The sequence below is a fragment of the Alexandromys fortis genome, unplaced genomic scaffold, assembly GCF_014885135.2.
Source record: "Alexandromys fortis isolate MF-2015 unplaced genomic scaffold, M_Fortis_MF-2015_v1.1 scaffold_22, whole genome shotgun sequence".
Lineage (NCBI taxonomy): Eukaryota > Metazoa > Chordata > Mammalia > Rodentia > Cricetidae > Alexandromys > Alexandromys fortis.
This window is the reverse complement of record NW_026067900.1, coordinates 5,350,252-5,371,059: the sequence shown is the minus strand read 5'-3', so window position 1 is coordinate 5,371,059 and position 20,808 is coordinate 5,350,252. Positions and strand designations below refer to the sequence as shown.

General features: G+C 43.8%; 1 protein-coding gene and 1 pseudogene across 1 annotated transcript; both read left to right on the top strand.

Annotated features, from left to right (window-relative positions):
* Positions 1-1,110: 1,110 nt before the first annotated feature.
* LOC126489808 (60S ribosomal protein L18-like) lies at positions 1,111-4,076 on the top strand (annotated as a pseudogene).
* Positions 4,077-12,428: 8,352 nt separating this feature from the next.
* Polr2m (RNA polymerase II subunit M) lies at positions 12,429-20,452 on the top strand. The gene is given in 4 exon segments (XM_050126862.1): positions 12,429-12,698; positions 14,807-15,442; positions 17,461-17,665; positions 19,379-20,452. Coding segments are annotated over 4 exon segments (1,098 nt in total). The 5' UTR covers positions 12,429-12,585; the 3' UTR covers positions 19,523-20,452.
* Positions 20,453-20,808: the final 356 nt, after the last annotated feature.

Here is a 20,808-nt window from a genome sequence, read left to right as displayed (position 1 = left end):
TTGGGATGGTTCATTTTTAAAAGTGTTTGTGTGGGAGGGGGGGTGGAGAGAGAGGGAGGGAGACAGAGAGAGAACATATGTGCCATGATATGATAGCTTTTGGTTCTCACTATCTACATTGATGAAGCAGGGTCTCCCGGTCTCTGCTCTAGGTTAGTCTGGGCTAGCTGTCCTGAAGGCTTTGGGTAACTCTACCGTTCTTGCCTTCCAGCTAACTTTGGAACATGGGATTACATTGTTTTGTGTAGACCACAGAACTGGTCTACATTTGCAGTCATTCCTTTACAAATTAGATCATTTATTTATTGAGGGATATGTGCCACAGTGTATGTGTGGAGGTCAGAAGACAACTGTGTGGTCTAAGTTCTCTCCTTCAACCTTTACATGGTTCTGGGATTGAATTCGGGTTGTTGGGTTTGTGCCTTTACCTGCTGAGCTCCTACCAGCCCTGTGATAGTTCTGGAAATGCTTTATAAAACGTGATATTTGAGGCAAAGATCATTTTCCTGTAACAAGTATAGATATTGTACTGATACTCTAGACATTTCCATCCTGGTACAGCCTCTCAGAACAGAAGACAGTTTACATATGTCCCAGTATAGATGTTTCTCATTCAGGGACCCACACACAAGAAAGGAAAGGGCAGGAGAGTAGGGTGAGTGGCTGGTGGGGTCTGAAAGGATGAGTTCCCAGATTGTAAAGGACATTTTTCATCCTAAATCCAACTCTTTTTCTTCCTTAAGATTTATTTTATTTTTATTTGTGTGTCTTATGTGCACATCTGCGTGTATGTGTGTGCACGTGAATTCAGGTACCTGTGTAGGCCAGATGAGGGTATCAGGTCCCCTGGATCTAGAACACAGGCAGTTATCAAATGCTGATATGGGTACTGAGGATAGAACTCAGGTCCTTTGGAAGAGCTGTGCACATTCAATAGCCACTGAGCAATCTCACCTACTCTTAACTTTAGAAACACTGTACATCCATCTGGAGATTGAATGTGTCCAGAAAAACCACAATTTATAACCCCCAGTTCACATGAACTGTTTCCTGTCTTATGTTATCAAGACACTGTTGCTTTCTAGACCTGGCCAAACAGGAGGCACCATCATGGGTGTTGACATTCGCCACAAGGACCAAAGTGTTTGGCACAAGGAGCCCAAGAGCCAGGACATCCACCCATGACTGCTAGTCAAGCTGTTCAAGTTTCTGGCCAGACAAACCAACTCCACCTCTAATCAGGTTGTCCTGAAAGTGATTTATGAGTTGCACTAACCGGCCACTTCTGTCCCTGTCCCAGATAATCCAAAAGATGAAGCTTCCTGGCTGAGAGATCAAAACAACTGTGGCCGTGGGGGACAGTCACAGATGATGTGCAGATTCTGGAAGTACCCAAGCTAAAGGTGTGTGCGCTGAGGGTGAGCCAGGTGGGAAGTCACATCCCCCTGGGGGTAAGATCCTCACCTCCAACCCCCTGGCCCTGGAGTTTCCCAAGGGTGGTGGCACCATGCTCTTGTCTGGTCCTCAGAAGGACCAAGAGGTGTACTGGCATTTTAACAAGGCCTCAGGAACCCCACATAACCACACCAACCACACTAAACCTTATATCTGTCCCAGGGATCGCAAGTTCAAATGTGCCAGAGGCAGATGGGCCATCGCAGCTACAAAAACTACCTCTGAATCTGATCTTACTGAAAAAAAAAAAAGTTTTGGATTTTGGAGAGAGAGAGGAGAGAGGGTTATTTCTTGAAAATGACCCCTCTCTTCAGCCCATTCCAAACGGCATCCTTCCCACACCATTTATTATAATTTGCTTGTCTTCTGCTATTTTGACAAATTTTGAATTTTTAACCCTATAAATAATCTTAAACTACTCAAAGCTGTCATCCCCTAGATATGAAAATCAAATTACGCTCAAGAATTCTAGGTGACGGAAAACATTAGCCAGCCCCATAAGATACAGATGAGCATGGGAGAGTGGCGGAGCTGATAAGCCTGGAACTTCATCAGCACTGGAGGGGTGTTTATTTAAAGGAGATACCTGCTTCCTGCTTTACAACATACCAAGTATTTCTTCTCAACATTTATGAGCTTAAATAGATGCAGATGTTGCCAAAGAATGTGTTGTAAGATTAGCCATCTTAGAATCGTGCCGTTTGAGTACTGAGAGGCCTGTTGGAGGATAGCTCCGTACCCTCCTTTTAAATGGGAGGAAACTGAGGCTCTAAGAAGTCCATGGACTTAACACGAAGGTAATGTATGCAGATCATACCCCTGAAGGCTTAGTTGTAGATTGCCTTTGTTCTGGTATTCAGTGTGTGTGTGTGAATGTGTGTATGTGTGGGTGTGTATATGTGTCTGTCTATCTGTCTGAGAATGGGTGTCTGAGGACCACTGTGGAATTGATTTCCTCATTGCATCTATATGTGGGTCCCACAGATTAAACTCAAGTCTCCAGGCTTATATCTAAGTGCCCTAACCCACTGAGCCATCTTGTTGGCCTGAAATGGACTAATTTTCTTAAGACTGTGTTCAATCCTGTCTGGATTACCTTGTGCCATGTCTCTTCCATTTGGGGAATTTTCTGTTTTCTGGTTTTTTGTTTTGTTTTGTCCTGAGCAGTTCTGACTGTATATTTGTTGGCATCCCATATGCCTCCTCTTTTTCAACTCTTGGTTGGTATGGTTCAGAGCTTTTCTCTTTCATGTAAGGTGACCAGATAGGATTCTGGTCAGGGATACTGAGAGGATGGGGTAGTCAGCTTTCCCCTGCTCTAGGCTGTGGATTACCGCTTTCTTTATCTCACTGGCTTCTGAGCTCCTTTCAAAGAATAATATGTGGACGAGAACAATGGCTTCGTGCCTAGGAATGTGTGCTGCCTTTGCAGAGGACTCAGGATTGGGTCTCAGCATCCACGTCGGGGAATCACAAAAACTGGTTAACTCTGGCTCCAGGGGTCCAACAGCCTCGTCTACATTCCTCAGCCACACCCTGACATATGCATATGCCATATATGTACACCTATACGTATTTGATTTTTAATCAAATTATATATATATATATATATATATATATATATATATATATATATATATATATACACACACACATATACACACAGGGTTTCTCTGTTTAACAGCTCTGTTTAACAGCTCTGGCTATCTTGGAACTCACTAGACAAATCTGGCCTCAAACTCTCAGAGATCCAACTGCCTCTGCCTAGCAAGTGCTGGAATTAAAGGTGTGTGCCATCACTGCCCAGCAAAATAAATATTTTTTTAAAAGAGTGACAGATGTGACTACAATGAAGACTCGCTTGTTTCCAGTCGCTACAGAGGCCGCAGTCTGCCGCTGAGCCTGGGAGCAAGGCCACCCTTCCCCTTTCCTGTGTGTACAAGCTGTCTTTCCTGCAGCAGAAAAAGAACTGCCAGCATACTTCACTTGACCCCTTTTTATTACTTACATAATTTTTAAACATTTATTTATTCTTATTTTATGTGTATGAGTGTTTTCCCTGTATGTATATTTGTATGTGAGTATGTGCGTGCTTGGTACCCTAAGTGACCAGAAGATGGCATTGGATCCCTTGGAACTGGAGTTATAAATTGTTGCTGGTTGCCATATGGGCATTGGAAAGCAAACTGGGTCGTCAGGAGGAGTAACCAGTGCTCTTAAATACTGAGTCCTCTCTCCAGCCCTAAAATAATTTTTATAGCCAGAATTATGATACAAAATGTACTAGATATTTTATGAGAAAACAACACTCAAGGAGACCCTTACGTATAAGGGCTCTGGACTCCAGTAAGCAACTTGAATGACTTCTAAGCAAACTCTAAGTATTACCTGCCTGCTCCCCAGTCCTTAGGGTAAGGACTCCCAGGGTCATCCTACTGCCCGAAACTCTGCTCAGTGATGCTCTCTGGTTTGTCCTTCTCAGAGGGCTCAACGTCATCTCCATTTTCTGTCCTCTCCCATTAAATTCTACTCTCTTTTTTTAACTGTAGGTCATCATCTCAGCTGAGTTTTTACGAGCAGGATCATTTGGAACTAAGACAGGGTCCTATGCAGAGGACTGACAGTCCACAGCCCTTCCAGAAGGCTCTAAGGCCTCAAAGGAAAATCTTTGTTAACCAAACTGTCTTTTTAGAGGTGGAATTTCAGCCAATGTGTCAGAGGGAAGTAAAACAGGACAAAGGAGGGAAAAAGCATTTGAACTCTTCCTTAAGACTTTCTGACCTGAAGAGGAAGTAGGGGTCGGAGCCAGAGTGCCTCTGTGATCTGTACTAAAGATAAGGACATGGACATGTTCAAGGATATTTTTATTTCTGGTTTATGAATTTACTCATAGAAAAAAATCTTACCAATGCTTAGTATCCGTAAATGGCCATGATATTTAACTAAGAATCGTCCTTTAACTTTCTCATAAAAAGGAAAATTAGATGAAGACAGATGAAGATTCAAAGAACCATACATTTGGCAATCCTTCCTCACCCCAGATTAGCTCTCCTGACACTGTTCAGCTCATAAAACACACCGGTGGCCTGGAATGAGCAATTCCTCACTGACCAGCACTCAACCATGCAAATGTCTGAAGAGAAAAAGAGTTCTTTCTTCCGACTTGAAACTTATTTAGTTGAGATTTTTCTCACCAGAGTCCTTGTATTTTTTTTTCCCCATGGGCAACTGCCCCTTAATTAATCCCATTTCCCCCAGTTCTAGCTTGTCCGAGCAGCTGAGCAAACAAAGATGCAGGCGGCCATTTTAATGTGCTTCCTCTCCCAGACCCTCTGGGATGGGTGGGCTGTTCATCTTGTCCATAAACAGGGGCCTGGATGGGCCTGGAGAAAGCAAGCAACTAGGGACCTCTGTCAGGATTAATTTTAATAGACTGCAGGCTGCCGCCCAGGAACCATAACCCAGCAAATGACTTTAAATTACTATTTGCTGATAAAAAGGGAGACAGGAGGCGAGCATTCAGGCCGGCATCTCGGTTTGGATAACTAATGCTAGGATTTGCTTTCCTACTGGATTGCCTCTGCTTTACAACCCAAACTCTGGGGTAGCTGAGGAAAGCAGCTCAGTGTCCCAATCTCAGGGAAATTAGCTGGGGGGAAATGTGTCATTTTATAGAAGTTCTCAACTTTAGAGCTGGACCAGAAATGACTCTACCCTAATTCCTATGGACCTAGGGTCCTCTATGTTTCAGAGCTCTTTGGTGTTCTTACCTCCTTTCCTATGCCTTTGTCCCCAGTTAGCCATGACCATGCCATTTTATAAAGCTCTTCTATTTTGGTTAAACAATAACAATTTCTGTAATGATCTGTCCTGTCCCTTTAAGAGACAAGCCCCACCCACTCCCTCCCCTGTCTGCTGAGGCAGGCTGATCTTCCTGCTTGTAGCCGAGTCTCTTCCTTTTCCATCTCCCTCTAGAAGAGGCAGCTTCTATCTCTTCCCACTTCTCCCCTTACCCCTTCTGTTTCTCTCCCTCCCTCCCTCCCTCCCTCCCTCCCTCCCTCCCCCCCCCCCCCCCCCCCCCCCCCCCCCCCCCCCCCCCCCCCCCCCCCCCCGTCTCTCTGCTCTTCTCCCCTTCTCCCTTTCCCCTCCATTAACACTAAATAAATATCTGACCTCAGTCTGCATGGTGTGCCTATCCATGTCTCTGTTTCTCGTCTGCAGCAGGTGGCTCCCTCCCCCGGACCAGCCACCTTTGGAGACCTGTGGCATGGTCTCATGCACCATCCATGCCTGGGCCTGGCTGCTCTCAGGACCCGAGTGGAGGGGCACTATCTTTTCTGGGAACATGAAGCTAGTCTGGGTTTTTGATTTTAAAACACCCTGCTAGGAAATTCCTTCTTGTTTCTTTGAGAATAAGGGGTGAGGGTCTCACACCAGTCACCTGACATTCTTCAGTTCACCTTCTTTCCCTAGTTATCCCTAGCAGTGATCTCGAAGGCCAAAACAAAACAAAACAAAAAACCTGCTTCCTTCTCTCCTTGTTAGGTCTCAAACCCAGGAGAAGTCTCCCTCAGTATACCTCACCTGACTGATCAGTACCCTAACCATCTCCCTCCCAGGAACTGGGCATTTGCTTCCCTTTCCTCAGTCTGATTGTTATGATTCCAGCCACAATATGGCTGACACTTCTGGGTTCCGGGGCCACTCATGTACGGACAAGCCCTCAGTCATGACCCACGTGGGGCATGGTTGCATCATCTACCCCCACCTCACTGACCTCACTAGGCCTGCACACACACACACACACCTACACACACCCTTAATAAACTCCTAAGTGGGTTTGTTGTGTGTTCCATGTTTCCTTCTCACTCGAGCCAGGTAATCAATTTCACTGATGTCTGTAGAGCTCAGCCATTTTGCCTACACTGCTCTCCTGGTCTCTTGGCCTTGGCTATCTCCCTTGGTCAGTGATACCTCTCTTGCTCTTCCTCCCCCCCCCCCCCCCAAGGTGCAGTTTAGCCTGGATTCTCCCTTCTGCCTGTTTCTCCCTCATGTCAACAATGAAAATCTCCAGGCTTTAGGAGTAGCTATGTCTTCCTTCTTTTATTCCATTTTTTTCATTTATCTGGTGCTGAAACCATGGGGCAGGGGGTGTGTGGGGGGGTAATAAATAAGCTTCCTTCCAAGGGAATCAGCCTCTCCAAACAGCGCTGTGGATTTAACTCTCCTAAGGTATATGTAAATCATTTGTTTCTGCTGGCTTCTGCCACCCCCACATTTGATTCCAAATTCTAGAGTCTACCTCTTCAGTGGCTTCTTGCCTCTACCCACTCTGTCTCTCTGCCTACTTGGTAAGTGTCCTTTCTCTGGCTCCTGGAGCCTGCTACACCCTCTGGGATGTCCATCACCTGGGCATCTCTCTGTGTCCCTGACTCCTGGAACCCTGCTATGCCCTCTGGGGCACCCATCACCGGGCTCTCTCTCTCTCTCTCTCTGGCCTCCAGCCCCTACCATGCCCTCCAGGGCCTCACCACTTGGGCAACTCTCTATTTACTAAGCCTGCAGCTTCTCCATGCCCTCATGGCCTCCACAATATTGGAACCCTCTCTAGGGTAGGATACTTGCTTGTCCTCACTTATTGCTCATGTTTACACTGCTCACTGATATTCAGCTCTCTCTTGGAGCTATTGGAACTCTCTCCATGGCAGAGAGAGTTTGTTTCCACGACCCTTCCTCCTTTCTCCTTGGACTCAATTCCTTCTTCAGACTCAGAGGTTTTATTAAAGTCTCGCTGTCTTACTTCAAATGGCTTGGCTTCAGTAGAGCTCAACGGGCCAAAGATGCCATACTCGAGTTCCAAATTTTTACAGATTGTAACAACTTCTGTCACCGCACAAGCAAATGACCCTAAAGTCTCCTATCTCTAAGGATTTTCAACTTTCCACTCTTGACATTTTTTTTAATCTATGATTTCTCTGTACTCTGCTCTCAAGAAGTCTTTTAAGACTATTGTATAAGATTTGTAAGTTCATTGGGTGTGGCTAAAATCTGTAAAATCTGTAATGAAAATTGGCTTAAAACTTATAACAAAAGGCTTATAATTAAAAACCTTTATATACATAATTTTAATTTGCTACAACATACTATAGATGTGATTCAACTTCTGTTTAGAATATACTACATATATATATATATATACACATATGTAACTTGGATTCAACTCTTGTTTAGGAAAATAGATGTTTTAAAATAGCAACCATGTGACTTCATCTCACCTGATAACTTCATCAGGATAAAAGAAGCCATGTGGCTGGCAGCCATCTTTACTAAGGTCAAAGGTTACATGCCATGTGACTTTATGATCATCTTGATTAAGGTGACCACATGGTATAAAGCAACTAAAACATCTTAGTCATAGTGAGCTCCATGCTTATTGTTGTATTTCCGTTTTAGACTGAGGAGACAGCAGCAAGTCTCCAAACTATCTTGGATTAGGGTCATTAAATATAATCAAGGTTTATAAATTACTAAGATTACCAAGGTCTACTCAAATTAACAAAAACCAATTTAAAGCTGCATATCTAACTACTTATATCTTTGCTAACTGTGTTCAACACCATGCTTCTAGAAGTTGTAGAATAAGAAACAACATTAGAATCAGGAAAGCAAAGTTCCCAGTCTCCCTATGAACTGTATTTATGGTTTAAAGTTTTATTTTAATACTAAAGGATCTTCAATTAAATCTTCAACTCAATATTTTTTAAAGGCAGAAGCTTAGTAGGAATAAAGCTATAAAATTCTGATCTTTAAAAAACTACTAACTTATAAACTGTTATGTGATTCATTTGAAGACAAGCTTTAGTTAGCCTCCTGTATGTGTTTTCAAGGTTAAGTCTAAAACAAGTAACTAAAAACGAAGCTTATTTAACTCAGGTGCACCTATAGATTATGGTCCTCAAACTCTTCAGCAATCTGCTGAATATGGCCTTTAAACTGTTTATGAAAAAAGCTTTCAATGATAAACAGGAATGCCAGCTCCTAACAGCAATCCTAAGGTCTCCAAAGAAGATGATGGGGCACAGAGACTCCACCTGGATTGTGGTGATGCTAACCACTGGGAAAAACTGCCTCATGCCTCACCCGCCACCAGGGCTCTGCCCAATCTGTGGACACTGTTGGGTTGACTGCCATACTCTGCCTTGTCGAAGTGAGGTCAGTTTCCTCAGGTTCCTTCTTCACAGGAAAGTCTCTTAAATCTTCTGAGTTTGGCAGCTGAAGGTCAATGCTGTCCTGTGCAACAGCTAAAGATTTAGTGTTGTCCTGAATGACAGCCAAAGATGACCACTGCTCCCAGTGAAACCATAGCGATCACAGAAGCCTAGGGTAACTGCCCATCAACAGAAATTTATAACTCTCTCTATATAATTGGGTATACTAGAATATTACCATAGTATTATATAATTATATACAATTTATTATGTATATTATAATTTAGAATATATTTAGCCTTCCGGAAAGAGTGCTAATGTTTTAACCCAGGATCATTTTTGAGTTCCCCCAAGCTTTTACTATGACTCAAAGACTTGAGTTCACTGCTTTTTCTACAATGTGGATTTCAGTACAGATTACAAATAATGGTAATACTAATATATCTAAAACTTTTTATCTCTTTCTGTAAACTTAAAAAAAAATCATGTAAGGGGGCTGGAGAGATGGCTCAGTGGTTAAGAGCATTGCCTGCTCTTCTAAAGGTCCTGAGTTCAATTCCCAGCAACCACATGGTAGCTCACAACCATCTGTAATGAGNAGAATACTGTATACTAAATAAATAAATAAATAAATAAATAAATAAATAAATAAATAAAATTCATGTAAGCTTCATGAAGTCAACTTGGATCCATCCTTTGTAGGTCCAACGAACTCAGATAAGTACTGCTAAGTTTCCCCACCTGCCTATTCCTGACGGAGGGATCTCTCTTCCCTGGTCTTGGGACTTCCCTCTCCTAACTAGCAGGACTGTAGACATGGAAGTTTCAAATATACACCCCAAATTTCCCCCCAAACTCTTTACCTTTTGTCCTGAGACAATATCTGTCCCAGCCTATATATAAGTAGGCACTGAGCTCTCTGGAGCTCTCACTAGAGATGCCCCTGGGAGGTTTTTCTGAAATAAAGCATATACTCTTGTTTACTCATCCCCTTGTCTTTCTTTTCTTACATCATTCTCTTCCCATTCTTTTTTCCTTTTCTGTTTTCCTCATACCTCCATTCTAGTTCCCCGTTCCCTCTCTTACTCTCTCCTACCTAAATGTGTGAGGCTGTGACAGGGAAGAGGTGAGAGTGACCAATAGATAGAGGATCAGGAAGGTCAGAAGTTTGTGTCAAGCCTGTCAAGTTGACAATATTAACTAAAACAACACCATAAAAAATGTTTAGTGCAAGTTCTGTGCAATTTCTTAAGTGTATCTAAGCCAGGGCACTTGGGCAAAGGGCTAGAGGCTAAAATCTTAAAAGCAAACTGAAACAAAAACCAACTGATGAAGGGGAGGTGGGAAAACTGGTGCTCATATACATTGCCTGTGGAGTGAAAAATGATAGGGACACTTTGGAAACAGTTTGGCGGCTTCTTAGAAGTTAAACATTCACTACCCCAAGGCTTCTTAAGAGGCTAAACATTCATTTACCCCATACTGAGGCAGGATAGAAAGATGGGGGAAAATATGGGGACATGGGAAGGGAAGGGATCCTCTCACCCTGGAGGCTGTTAAAGTCTCGTGTCAGCTCAGAAGCAAGCACTCTAGCACACTTGCTACAAAGGCTGTGCCAGAGAGAATATCCCTTTCACTGGGAAAGACTTTATGCTAAAATAGCCATAAACCAGGCTTAAGCTCTTAACATGTTTGACTTTGAGCAGGTCTTTACATTTTCTGCGAATCTCAAACAAGACTTTAATCCTGTTTACAGTGAAGGTGTCCTACCTTCCTGCATCCCTCTGGTCTATATTTTTACCCAAACAATTGTAGTCTTGTCAGTGCATGTGAGGGGGCACAGTAAAGAAACTTTCAACATTACTGTTCCATTATTAGAGGCAAGGTTTTTTTTTTTATTGAGAATGAGAGAGAGAGAGAGAGAGAGACAGAGAGAGAGAGAGAGAGAGAGAGAGAGAAAGAACTATCCAGAGGCATCCAGAAGAGTCCAGAGCGGAGAGAAAAAGCAGACTGAACATGTCCAGGGTTAGGGATGTAGCGGGGTGGGGGGGTGCAGAATAATGGAAATAGCAACAGATAGATCATAGTGAGAGAGTGCTAGAGAAGCCTGGGGTGACTAAATCATGCGGATTATAAATAGGGCAAGTAGGGGTGTGTGTGTGTGTGTGTGTGTGTGTGTATACTCCTTCTGGGGATGGAAAGTCCTTTTCACAAGTTCTTGAAAAATGATGGCTTTTATCTAACCACCAGAAATCCTTCTATAGTCTATCTTGAGTTCATTTCTGGATATTTGGACTTCCTGAGAGCTGTCAGGAATCACACCCTGTGGTCTCTTTTAGACTTCTTAGCAATGCTACAAAGATAATAGCTTCAAAACCCATCAAGTACAAGTACAGTAAAAACAACGAATGGCAACTGTCCCTCGAGAAGCCCATGTCCACATCTGGGATTGTCACACATTCTGTCTGAGCACCTCTCTTAACACTCCTAATTAAGCCTATATTAAAATAGTTTTATTAGCCTCCTACTCTGCTGGTCCTAAATATTTTCTGCATTAAAGCTACAAACCCTGGTTTGGACTGAGCTGAAGTCCTTAAAAGATTAGAGGAACTTCTCAGGCTGTGGAGGGCAACAGAATGGAGCTGTACTTCCATCCTGTCCCCTTTGATAATATGGCCTAATAAGTCTATGCTTATGAAAAATGAAAGTTTATGTTGACATGAACACCTATACAAAAATACTGACAGTGATTTATGACCAATAATAACTGAAAACAACTCAAATATCCTTCAGCATAAACAAACTCATACAGTGCAGTACTACTTAGCAATATAAAAAGCATTGACATAGGTGAACCTCAAGATCATTACACTAAACGTTAATAAATCCAGAATCAGAAATTATCAAACTATTTTTCAGAAAGGTTCTTTGCAAGCCCCTTCCGAACATTAGCAGTCTATAAGAATCTCACTTGTTCTTCATTTTTTTTCTAAGTTGACACAGTCAATCTTTCTAATTTCTGATAGTTTGACTTGGTCAAATAACCAAATCTTGTTTTGTCTGAAACAGGGTCTCATTATGTAGCTTTGAACTCACTGTGTAGATCAGGCTGGTCTTGAACTCACGGAGATAACCCTGCCTCTGCCTCCCAAATGCTGAGATTATAGGCATGCACCACCACGCCTAGCTATATTGTGTTTATAATATGTACTTTATTATGGCTAGTTATATTGGTCATTCATTACTTTTTAAAAATTTATTTAGATTGTGTGTGTGCATGTCTGGGGATGTGTGTACATGCGAACCAGGTGCCTGCAGAAGTCAGAGAAGGTTGTGAGATGCTCCGCGGTGCAGTTAAAGGCAATTGTGAGCTACTCAACAGGGGTGCTGGTATCCAAGCTCTGGTCCTCTGCAAGAACACTTTGCACTCTTAACTACCGAGCCATCTCTACAACCCCGTCATTTATTTTTACTGTGGTTATTGTTTATTCAGGAATCCCTGCGAAATGTTTGTCCAAAAATTGTATTGCTTAATTTTAGATGAGACGGTCTATTACTTCTGCTATATTTTACTTACTAGAAGTGAGTCAGTAGGTCTTTGGTGTGGGAGTCCCATACTTTCTCAAAGCGCAGGCGAAAAGCCAGGAAAGCAAAAGACACACACCCCGCGAAAGCCCGCCAAACCCGCATCTGCGGTGATGTAACTTCCGCCCCTGCGCGCTTCCCCGGGCGTCCCCTGCTCCTGGCTCTGTCCGTTTCCGGCATTTCCAGAAAACTCCGTTCGGCTGGAAGAAGCCGCGCTCTTCCGGGAAAATGGCGACTCCCGCTCCCGCACCAGAGTCGCCGCCGGCCGCGGAGCCTGCGCCCGCTGTGGGCCCCGCCGCGGAACCCTGCCCGCCGCGCCAGCCGCAGCCCGTGCACAATGTTCTCGCTGCCCCGCGGCTTCGAGCCCCCAGCTCCCGAGGACTTGGGGCAGCGGAGTTCGGCGGAGCTGCAGGAGAGGTTGAGGCGCCAGGAGAGACTTTTGCGCAACGAGTAAGCGGTGGCTCGGGGGCGGGGGGGGGGGCGTCTGTCGCGGACGCCGGCGACCGGGATGGGGATCAAGGACTAGGCCCTCGGGGGTCGGGATCCAGGACCAGTTCCCTCGCTCCCCACTGCGGCCTTTCGGGCGAAGGTGACCTTGCGTGCTCAGGCCTCCTGGCCAGGCCCGTGCTGCGCGCGGCGCGCCTCCAAGCTGCCTGGCCCTCACTAGGCAGCAGTGCCTGCTTGATTCCGTGTTCCCACAACGGCTTTGAGAGAGTCTGGGTACCAAATCCTCCTGAGCAGAACGTGTTGATTCCCCCTTCTCCATCTAGAGCCTCACATTTTCCCAAACCAAAGGAGATGGGAGAACGAGCAGTAAAGAGTGGCTATTTGGGCCTGGAAAGTTTCGTTCCCCCGTAAACTGGTAGATGACGATGGCTTTTTTTTTCTTAAAAAAAAAAAAGCTTTCTTCTGGAAAGGAATTGAAGTAATAAGAGGCAAAAGACACCAAAAGGATAATTTTCTAGAGATTTTTCAGCAAGGGGGAAAGGGAACTATGAAGGCAGCCGAGGGACTGGGAAGACTTAAGTACTGGTGGAATAATTTGTAGATAAATATGTATTCATAGTTAACAGGTGGCTTAAGTTTCTGGGGAGCCACAAAGGATAATGAGAAAATTGGGAGAGAGGAATGGATTCAAGGTTAATTTTTTTTTTTTTTTTATTTCGGGTCTATTTAGTTGAGGGGAATAATGGCAGACGTTTAGTTAGTTAAAAGCCATTTGGTGGAATCCTGACAAATGGGTGCCGGGCTCAAAGGGGAGAAGGCTGGAAAAGCAGAGGACGCTGAGGTGCAGAGAGTCATTAATACCGTTGAAAATGTCCGAATGAATGTGTGGTATGCCGATGAATAGAGGACCTAAGAGGGCTCCATTTGTTATGTAACCAAAGAAAAGAACCAGAAAGGGAATTTCACTGAGCGCAAGGAGCCAGTGATCACTTTGCAGGTAGATGGGTTGTTAATATTAGCAATAAATTTACCTTTTGATCATGGGACCTCTTTGTGTGTGTGTGTGGGGGGGGGGGTTTCGACACAGGGTTTCTCTGTAGCTTTGGAGGCTGTTTCTTATAAACCAGGCTGGCCTCTGCCTCCAGAGTGCTGGGATTAAAGGCGTGTGCCACCACTGCCCTGCTGATCAGGGGACATTTTTAAATTCTTGTTTGTTTGTTGTTTTTGTGTGTGTGTGTGTGTGTGTGTGTTGTGTTTTTGAGACTGTGTTTCTGTGTGTAGCTTTGTAGCTTTGGAACCTGTCCTTGAACTCGCTCTGGCCCAGCCTGCCTTGAACTCACAGAGATTTGCCTGCCTCTGCCTCCAGAGTGCTGGGATTAAAGGCTGGCTCAGTTTTAGATTCTTTGTGATTTACTGGGCATCCCTAAGAGCTCCTGTTTGTGTATACTGAATCTAGAACATTACCGATTTATCAGAAACAACTAAGCAGTCTTTCAAACGCAAGTCCATCTTCCTTTGTAAGATAGTGATGTCGTCCCATTATGTGACCTCTGGGAAACCTGATGTACTCACCTTTCCCGACAGAAATGGCAAACAGTGCCTTTGACCCAAAAGAGTGGCCTCATTCAGAGATCATGTTTTTTTTTTTTTTTTAATCACTGATCTTTATTTTTATTATACTGGTTGACTGTTTTCCTATATGCGAACAGAATTTCATATTTTTAGGGGGCTCAGAATAAATGTGTGAGTGTGCAGAGATGAATTCTGGTTGTTTCTTATTCGTGACTCAGGTAGTTTTGTGCTGTGTTCTTTATAGCTTGGGTTTTGACTGCATCTCAACATATGGTCAGGTGTATAACTTTCCATGGGGCAGTCGATGACTGGGCTTGAAGAATTTCAGATTTTAGCTTAGGAAGATACAACTTTTATTTCTGAAATAATTACCCATTCAAAGCACTTCCTTGATTGGGGGAGCATAACAATAATTTTATTCATTTGATTCCTCCTGTCTTTTCTTCGAGGATTACATTTTGTCTTTTAAATACTGTGTTTTCATGTTTAAAAACATGACTCTAATGCATACATGTTGGTTTCTTTTTTGCACTTGACAGAAAATTCATTTGCAAATTGCCCGACAAAGGTAAAAAGATCTCAGACACCATCGCCAAACTGAAAGCTGCCATTGCAGAACACGAAGAGGTTAGAGCGAGAAGTGAACTGTTTCATCCTGTTAGTGTAGACTGTAAGCTAAGGCAAAAAGCAGCCACAAGAGTCGATACCGACGTAGACAAGGCCCAGAATTCTGACCTGATGCTTGATACTTCATCATTAGTTCCTGACTGTTCTTCTGTAGACAAATCATCCAGAACAACCTCAGAAACACAAGGACCTGCACATCTCACTCCCAGAGGCAACGAAGAGACTTTGGAGGCTGGCTGCACAGTGAACCTGGGTGCAGCTCCCGGCAGCAAAGCCAGGGCACCCTTATCTGAAGTTAACGAACATCTCCCCCTACGCCCTGTTTCAAGTCAGGCGGAAGACATTTCCAGCGGCATTGACAGTCTGTTTCTCATTAAGTTGCAAAAGATCACAATTGCAGACCAGAGTGAGCCCTCAGAAGAAAACAGCAGCACTGAGAACGTGCCAGGGCTCCAGAGTGAGACTCCTAAGAGGCCTCATTACATGGAAGTGCTAGAAATGTGAGCCAAAAACCCAGCGCCCCCTCCTCATAAGTTTAAGACCAATGTGTAAGTGTCAGGAACAGGCTTGCTCTGGGAATGTTGTGTGTGCTGTGAGAGGTGTAAGCAGGAGTGAGCAGACTGAAATAGACCAGCAGGGCTCGACTGCAGGACTGTTTTTGGAAAAATGTTAGTTTTGAAGGCAAGTTATTAACAGGGTTTTAAGAAGCAGATGGGGAATAGTGTGTATCAAGATACTTAGCCAGTGTTTCATAATAAACACAGTGGGAGGGCAGATGGATCATGACTTTTTTTTTGGTACCATTTGCTAGTATGCAGCTCCCCCTCAATTGTGTTGTAAGTCGAGAGAAGCAATTGCAGGAACTAATGGGCTCCTCATCAGCAAAAACAAAACACAATGAAGCGAGTTCACTACAAGTAGACAGCAGAGCTGTGGGGCAGGGTGACGTAAAGATTTTACTTAAAGAGGCTGGGATCTAGAGGGCCACTCAAGGTTTCCAAATTTGGGAGAAACGTTAAACTAGGTGATAGTAGTTCCCAGGGAAGGGAAGCTAAAAGGATTTTTTTTTTAATTAACTAAAAATAGATTGGTGGAAATGGGGGAGAAAAATCTTGCATTTAAGTTCTTTGCTGTAATGTTTCTGAGAAAAAACGAGTTCTTTGAGGAGAAAGGAATTGTGTTTGTAGCATTTAGGCCAACTGTGCAGGGTAACTGCCCATCTTGACATACGTAGGTGGTGCCAGACACAAAGGGGGAACTGGCATTTTCTTAGAAAGCTTCCAAAACCAACACCATATTTGTTCTTGCAAAGACTTTAAGCCTACTCCACTAACTATCATTTTAACCTTCAGTGATTTCTTCTGTTTAGAAACCAGTTCCTGGTACATTAATTTTTAGCTAGAAAAATAGCCTTTGATAAAGGTGTCTCGAAGGAGTCTCGTCTTCGGTGCCGAGCGCTCTGTCTTCCTAGGAGGTCACATTGGAAGGCCAGGGTGTCAAAGAGTAAGGTGGCCCAGTCATGGCCTTGTGGCTAGGAATAGGGAAGGTGAGGAATGAGCAGTGAGGGCCACCAGGATTGGTGAGTTGAAGAGTGAAGGGGCAGCCTGTGCATAAAAGAGACCAAGAGAGGCTGCATCTGGCCACCAATATGTGTCATTGGGCTTGTGTGTGAATGGAGCTTGTGTGCACAGTGAGATGAGGGTGTGCTAGTAGCAGTTCTCAACCTGGGGGTCACGACATCTTTGTGGGTGCTCGAATGACTCTTTGATAGGGGTCAAATCTGATATCCTGCATATCATATTTACATTATGATTCATAACAGCAAAATTCCAGTTATGAAATAGCAATGAAATTTATGGTTGGGGGTTGCCACAGGAGGAACTATATTAAAGGGTTGCAGCATTATGAAGGTTGAGAATCACTGCTAGTTTCTCTGACTTTTCTTTTTCTGATCTGTGTACTATCTGGATATTAGAGACTGCCTCATCTGCTCACGGCTCTGCAGAACTTGCTATGTACATGGCCAGTTAGCTATAAAACAGGACCACCTGAGTGTTCAGTGGCATCTCAGGTTCATTTACAGTGCAGAATGCCAGTTTCTTCTGAGACTTACACATTCATGAAGTTAATAGTGACAGCACTGTCTCATACATGACCACCCCATCCCCTCTACCATCTCCTGTCCACGGTGATTCTTCAATCTTTGAAGGAGAAGGTTCTCATTTCTGGGGCTATCATTGTCAGTTCCTCCCTCGAGCCTCCACTTCCAACCCCTCCCTTTTCTTCAGAACTGGTCAGTCTGTCAGTGCCTATTATATATTCCACAGGAATAGTACCATGTTTACTTCCTTTGACTAGGCATTAAGCTCTTTTACAGTGTTCTCTGAGTGAACAGAAGGGGCGTGTAAGGTGTGAGGAGGAGAGGAGGCAGGAATCTGTACATGCACCCATTGTCAGCACTGAACATGGACAGACTTTATTCTTTACCCTACAGAAGCAGTAGGCTCCTGGGCTAAAGACCATCTTTGTGCCCGTGCATTGATTGTGCCTGCTCTTCCTTTCTCAGATTACCCACTCAACAGAGTGACTCACCAAGTCATTGTCAGAGGGGTGAATCTCCTGCTTCCTCAGAAGAGCAGCGACGCAGGGCTAGGCAGCATCTTGATGACATCACAGCAGCGCGCCTCCTTCCGCTCCATCACCTACCTGCACAGCTGCTCTCCATAGAAGAGTCACTGGCCTTGCAGAAAGAACAGAAGCAGAATTATGAGGTAGTTCTGGAGTCTTGGGTTTTTCTTGTCTGTGTTGGCTACTGCTTCAGGAGTCAGAAATTACCCTGGCTGAATAGAAGGATCAGGTTTTAGAGATGTGCTACTAGTTTTCAGTCACAAAGTTGCTAGAACTATAGGAAACTTGAGTAGTAATTCGCCAGTAGACCCAGGGCGAGGACTGGAGTGATGTGAATCAACCTGCTGCTGCTGGTGCTGCTGGGACAGCATATGCCCCTCTCCCGTGCGGCATCGTCTCAGTGACCTGCCTAGGGAGACAGTTCTAGTTCCGTCTCCCACAGTGCAGGAGCCAGCCCAGAAGGACAGGAGATCATGCTGGGTTGCCAGCTGCTGGTGGGGTGCTTAAGACCATTATTCATGGCCCTTCCTACTTTGGGTCTTATTCAGTTGTATATAGCACTGTGTTTTGCATGTAAGTTTTGAAAATGGATATTAAGGTATGGTGGTGCACACCGATATAGTTCTGTCACTTTAATTCCAGCAGCTGGGAGGTGAAGGCAGCCAGATCTCTTTGAATTTGAGGCTAGCCTGGTCTACACAGCAAATAAATGGTGAGACCTTGTCTATAAATAAAATGTATAATAATGATATAGTTTGTTCAGATTAGCAGGATGGGAGAAATAAGTGTAGGGATTAGTTATGGTTAGATTATAACATTCTAAGTTTCTGGGAAAGAAAGAGTCGTCTCCCCCCACCACGAACTATTTAGTTGGATTTTAGTCAGGTTCCTGCATCTTCTAAAGTCAAACTAGCTTTGACTCTGCTTGGCTTTTCCTAGACATTCAGCTGGCATGGATCTTTACGGCCCTTTGGCCCTTTGTGTTTCTTCTCTCACTGCATTAGAATTAGTATCAGATCCAACTGCTGTGCTGGAGAAGTGGCCTTTGAATTGTCTCTAGGGGTAGTTTAAATACCTGTCTTGAGATATTTTTAGGTTGAACCCTTCTGAAATGGGTTGGCTTGACAGAATAGTAGTAGTAGAATCCAATTATGCCTACCCATGTTTGTGGGCTGAGGTAAGGGGCTGTTGACTTTCCCCTGTTGAAAATTGTTGAATTTTCAACAATGTTGAAATATTGTAAGGGAAGCTGTACATGCGTAACCTGGGAATGGGGGGTCAGGTGAATCAGAGATGAGCCCTGAGGCCTACCAGCAGTTGTGGTAATTCTTATGTATGGAAAAGTCCACTGCCAGTCTGAAACTTACCTGGACCTTCTTGAGTTTAATTTCTGTAAAACTTACCAAGGAGCAGTCAGCATGCAGCATTAATGCTTGGCTTTTTTGTGTGTGTGTGCCTTTGAGGTATACTCTTCAAACCTAGACAACATGATTTAATCTAGAGAAGAAAGTCTTGTCCGATGGAGATTTGGCACCACGTTGGTGATTTCTAATATAGGCAGTGTTGGTTCAGTGTGTACGCACACTTAGTATATCTGTCTGTTCCTAGCTGCCGTAGTGCTAATTTGATTTCTCAGTTTCTTGTGCAGAAGTAAGCGGTTTCAGTTGCAGCATGGCTTGTTAGTGAAAGTCACTAGCAACTGCAGCAGGCTGACAACTCTCAGACAGACACATCACCTCATGTCTGGCAGGACACAGCTGTCAACTTCCTGTATAAGCTCCTTTTCCCCAGGTCATATTGAAATATTGTAAGGGAAGCTGTACATGCGTAACCTGGGTTTTGTTCTTATTTTCAAGGAGATGCAGGCAAAGCTCGCAGCACAGAAACTAGCTGAGAGACTGAATATTAAAATGCAGAGCTACAATCCAGAAGGGGAGTCTTCACGGAGATACCGAGAAGTGAGGGATGAAGATGATGCCCAGTCCTCGGATGAATTCTGAAGATGAGCACCGGGCGAACTCTGAACCTGACTGTTGAGCCGCCATTGCCTCATAGCAAACTTCCTAACAAGTATCAAGATCAGTGTCAGACCTTGTTGAGGGATAACAGTTTTTAAAGTTACACAAAGGTAGCTACAAATAAGAACCCAGCTTGTCTTTCCGAAGATGATCTTCATGTGCTTGAACAGTTTCATATTTGACATTGTGTTTGACCGTATTGTATTACAGTTTTGCAGTATGTTGTGCATTGGTCTGATACTTTAGTGTGAGTAGAGCACACTTTTCTTTAAGATAGCTGCTTTCTCCTTATTCTTACTCTTATCAAATAACATTGCTTATATCCCTTCTGGTGACTTAGTTTTCCCAGGCACCTAAAATCAGGAAGACCTGGTTCCCTTTCTGGAGAAATGAAGGGAGCAATCTAGAGAATGGTACGCATGCTTTCATGGGGTTCCTGAGATGCTGGTGTGAAATACTGTGGAAGACACTCAGATTTTACAACAATGTTTATTTGCTGCTCCTGTCTTCTTTTGGGGTGACCGCTATCTTCCTGTGATGAAGATGGAGCACCTTGAGGAGGTGCTGGATGGGGAGGGTCTTCTGAGCTGGTGTGAGGGGCTGCTCTTGGCTTCCCCTGGCTCCTTGCTGTCTTTGATGATAGGTCCATGTACAGGGCGCTCATGTTTGGTCAGGAAACGTGTTTTTCTGAGAGTTGCGGTTGAATTGTCGTATATTGCTTTTTTTCCTTTTTAAACCCAAAGAGGTGTTTATAGGCTGCAGAAACCTCAGTCTCTTGTATGTACACATTTGTGTTGTTTAGAATGATCATATGATCATCTCCAGCAAAGATAACAATATGTTATCAAAAAACCTTTGTCTATTATGTGGAACCTGTAAAGGAGAAATAAAATACCAATCAGAGCAACTTCACATGCTAATGGTTTGTGGTACTTGTTTGAAGTTTACTTCTTTAAAAGCTGTGTTCGTACATGAAAATGGACTGAAAGCATTTAGGTCAGATACACATGTGAAGGTTCCATAGTGAGCTCATGCACATGCATGAAGTTGCCGAGTCCATCCCTGTGAGCTGACATTCATTCCATCTGCTAATATTTGAGTGTTCATTCTTTGATATCCTTTTCTACACAGTCAATTTATGCATATTCTCAGTGTGTTTCGCTTTGCTAACATTTTCTTGTATTAAATATTTCAAATCTCAGCCACAAAATACTTTTCATGGCTGCTCCATAGCTCTTTAAACAATTGCATATTTCACTAAGTGGTAG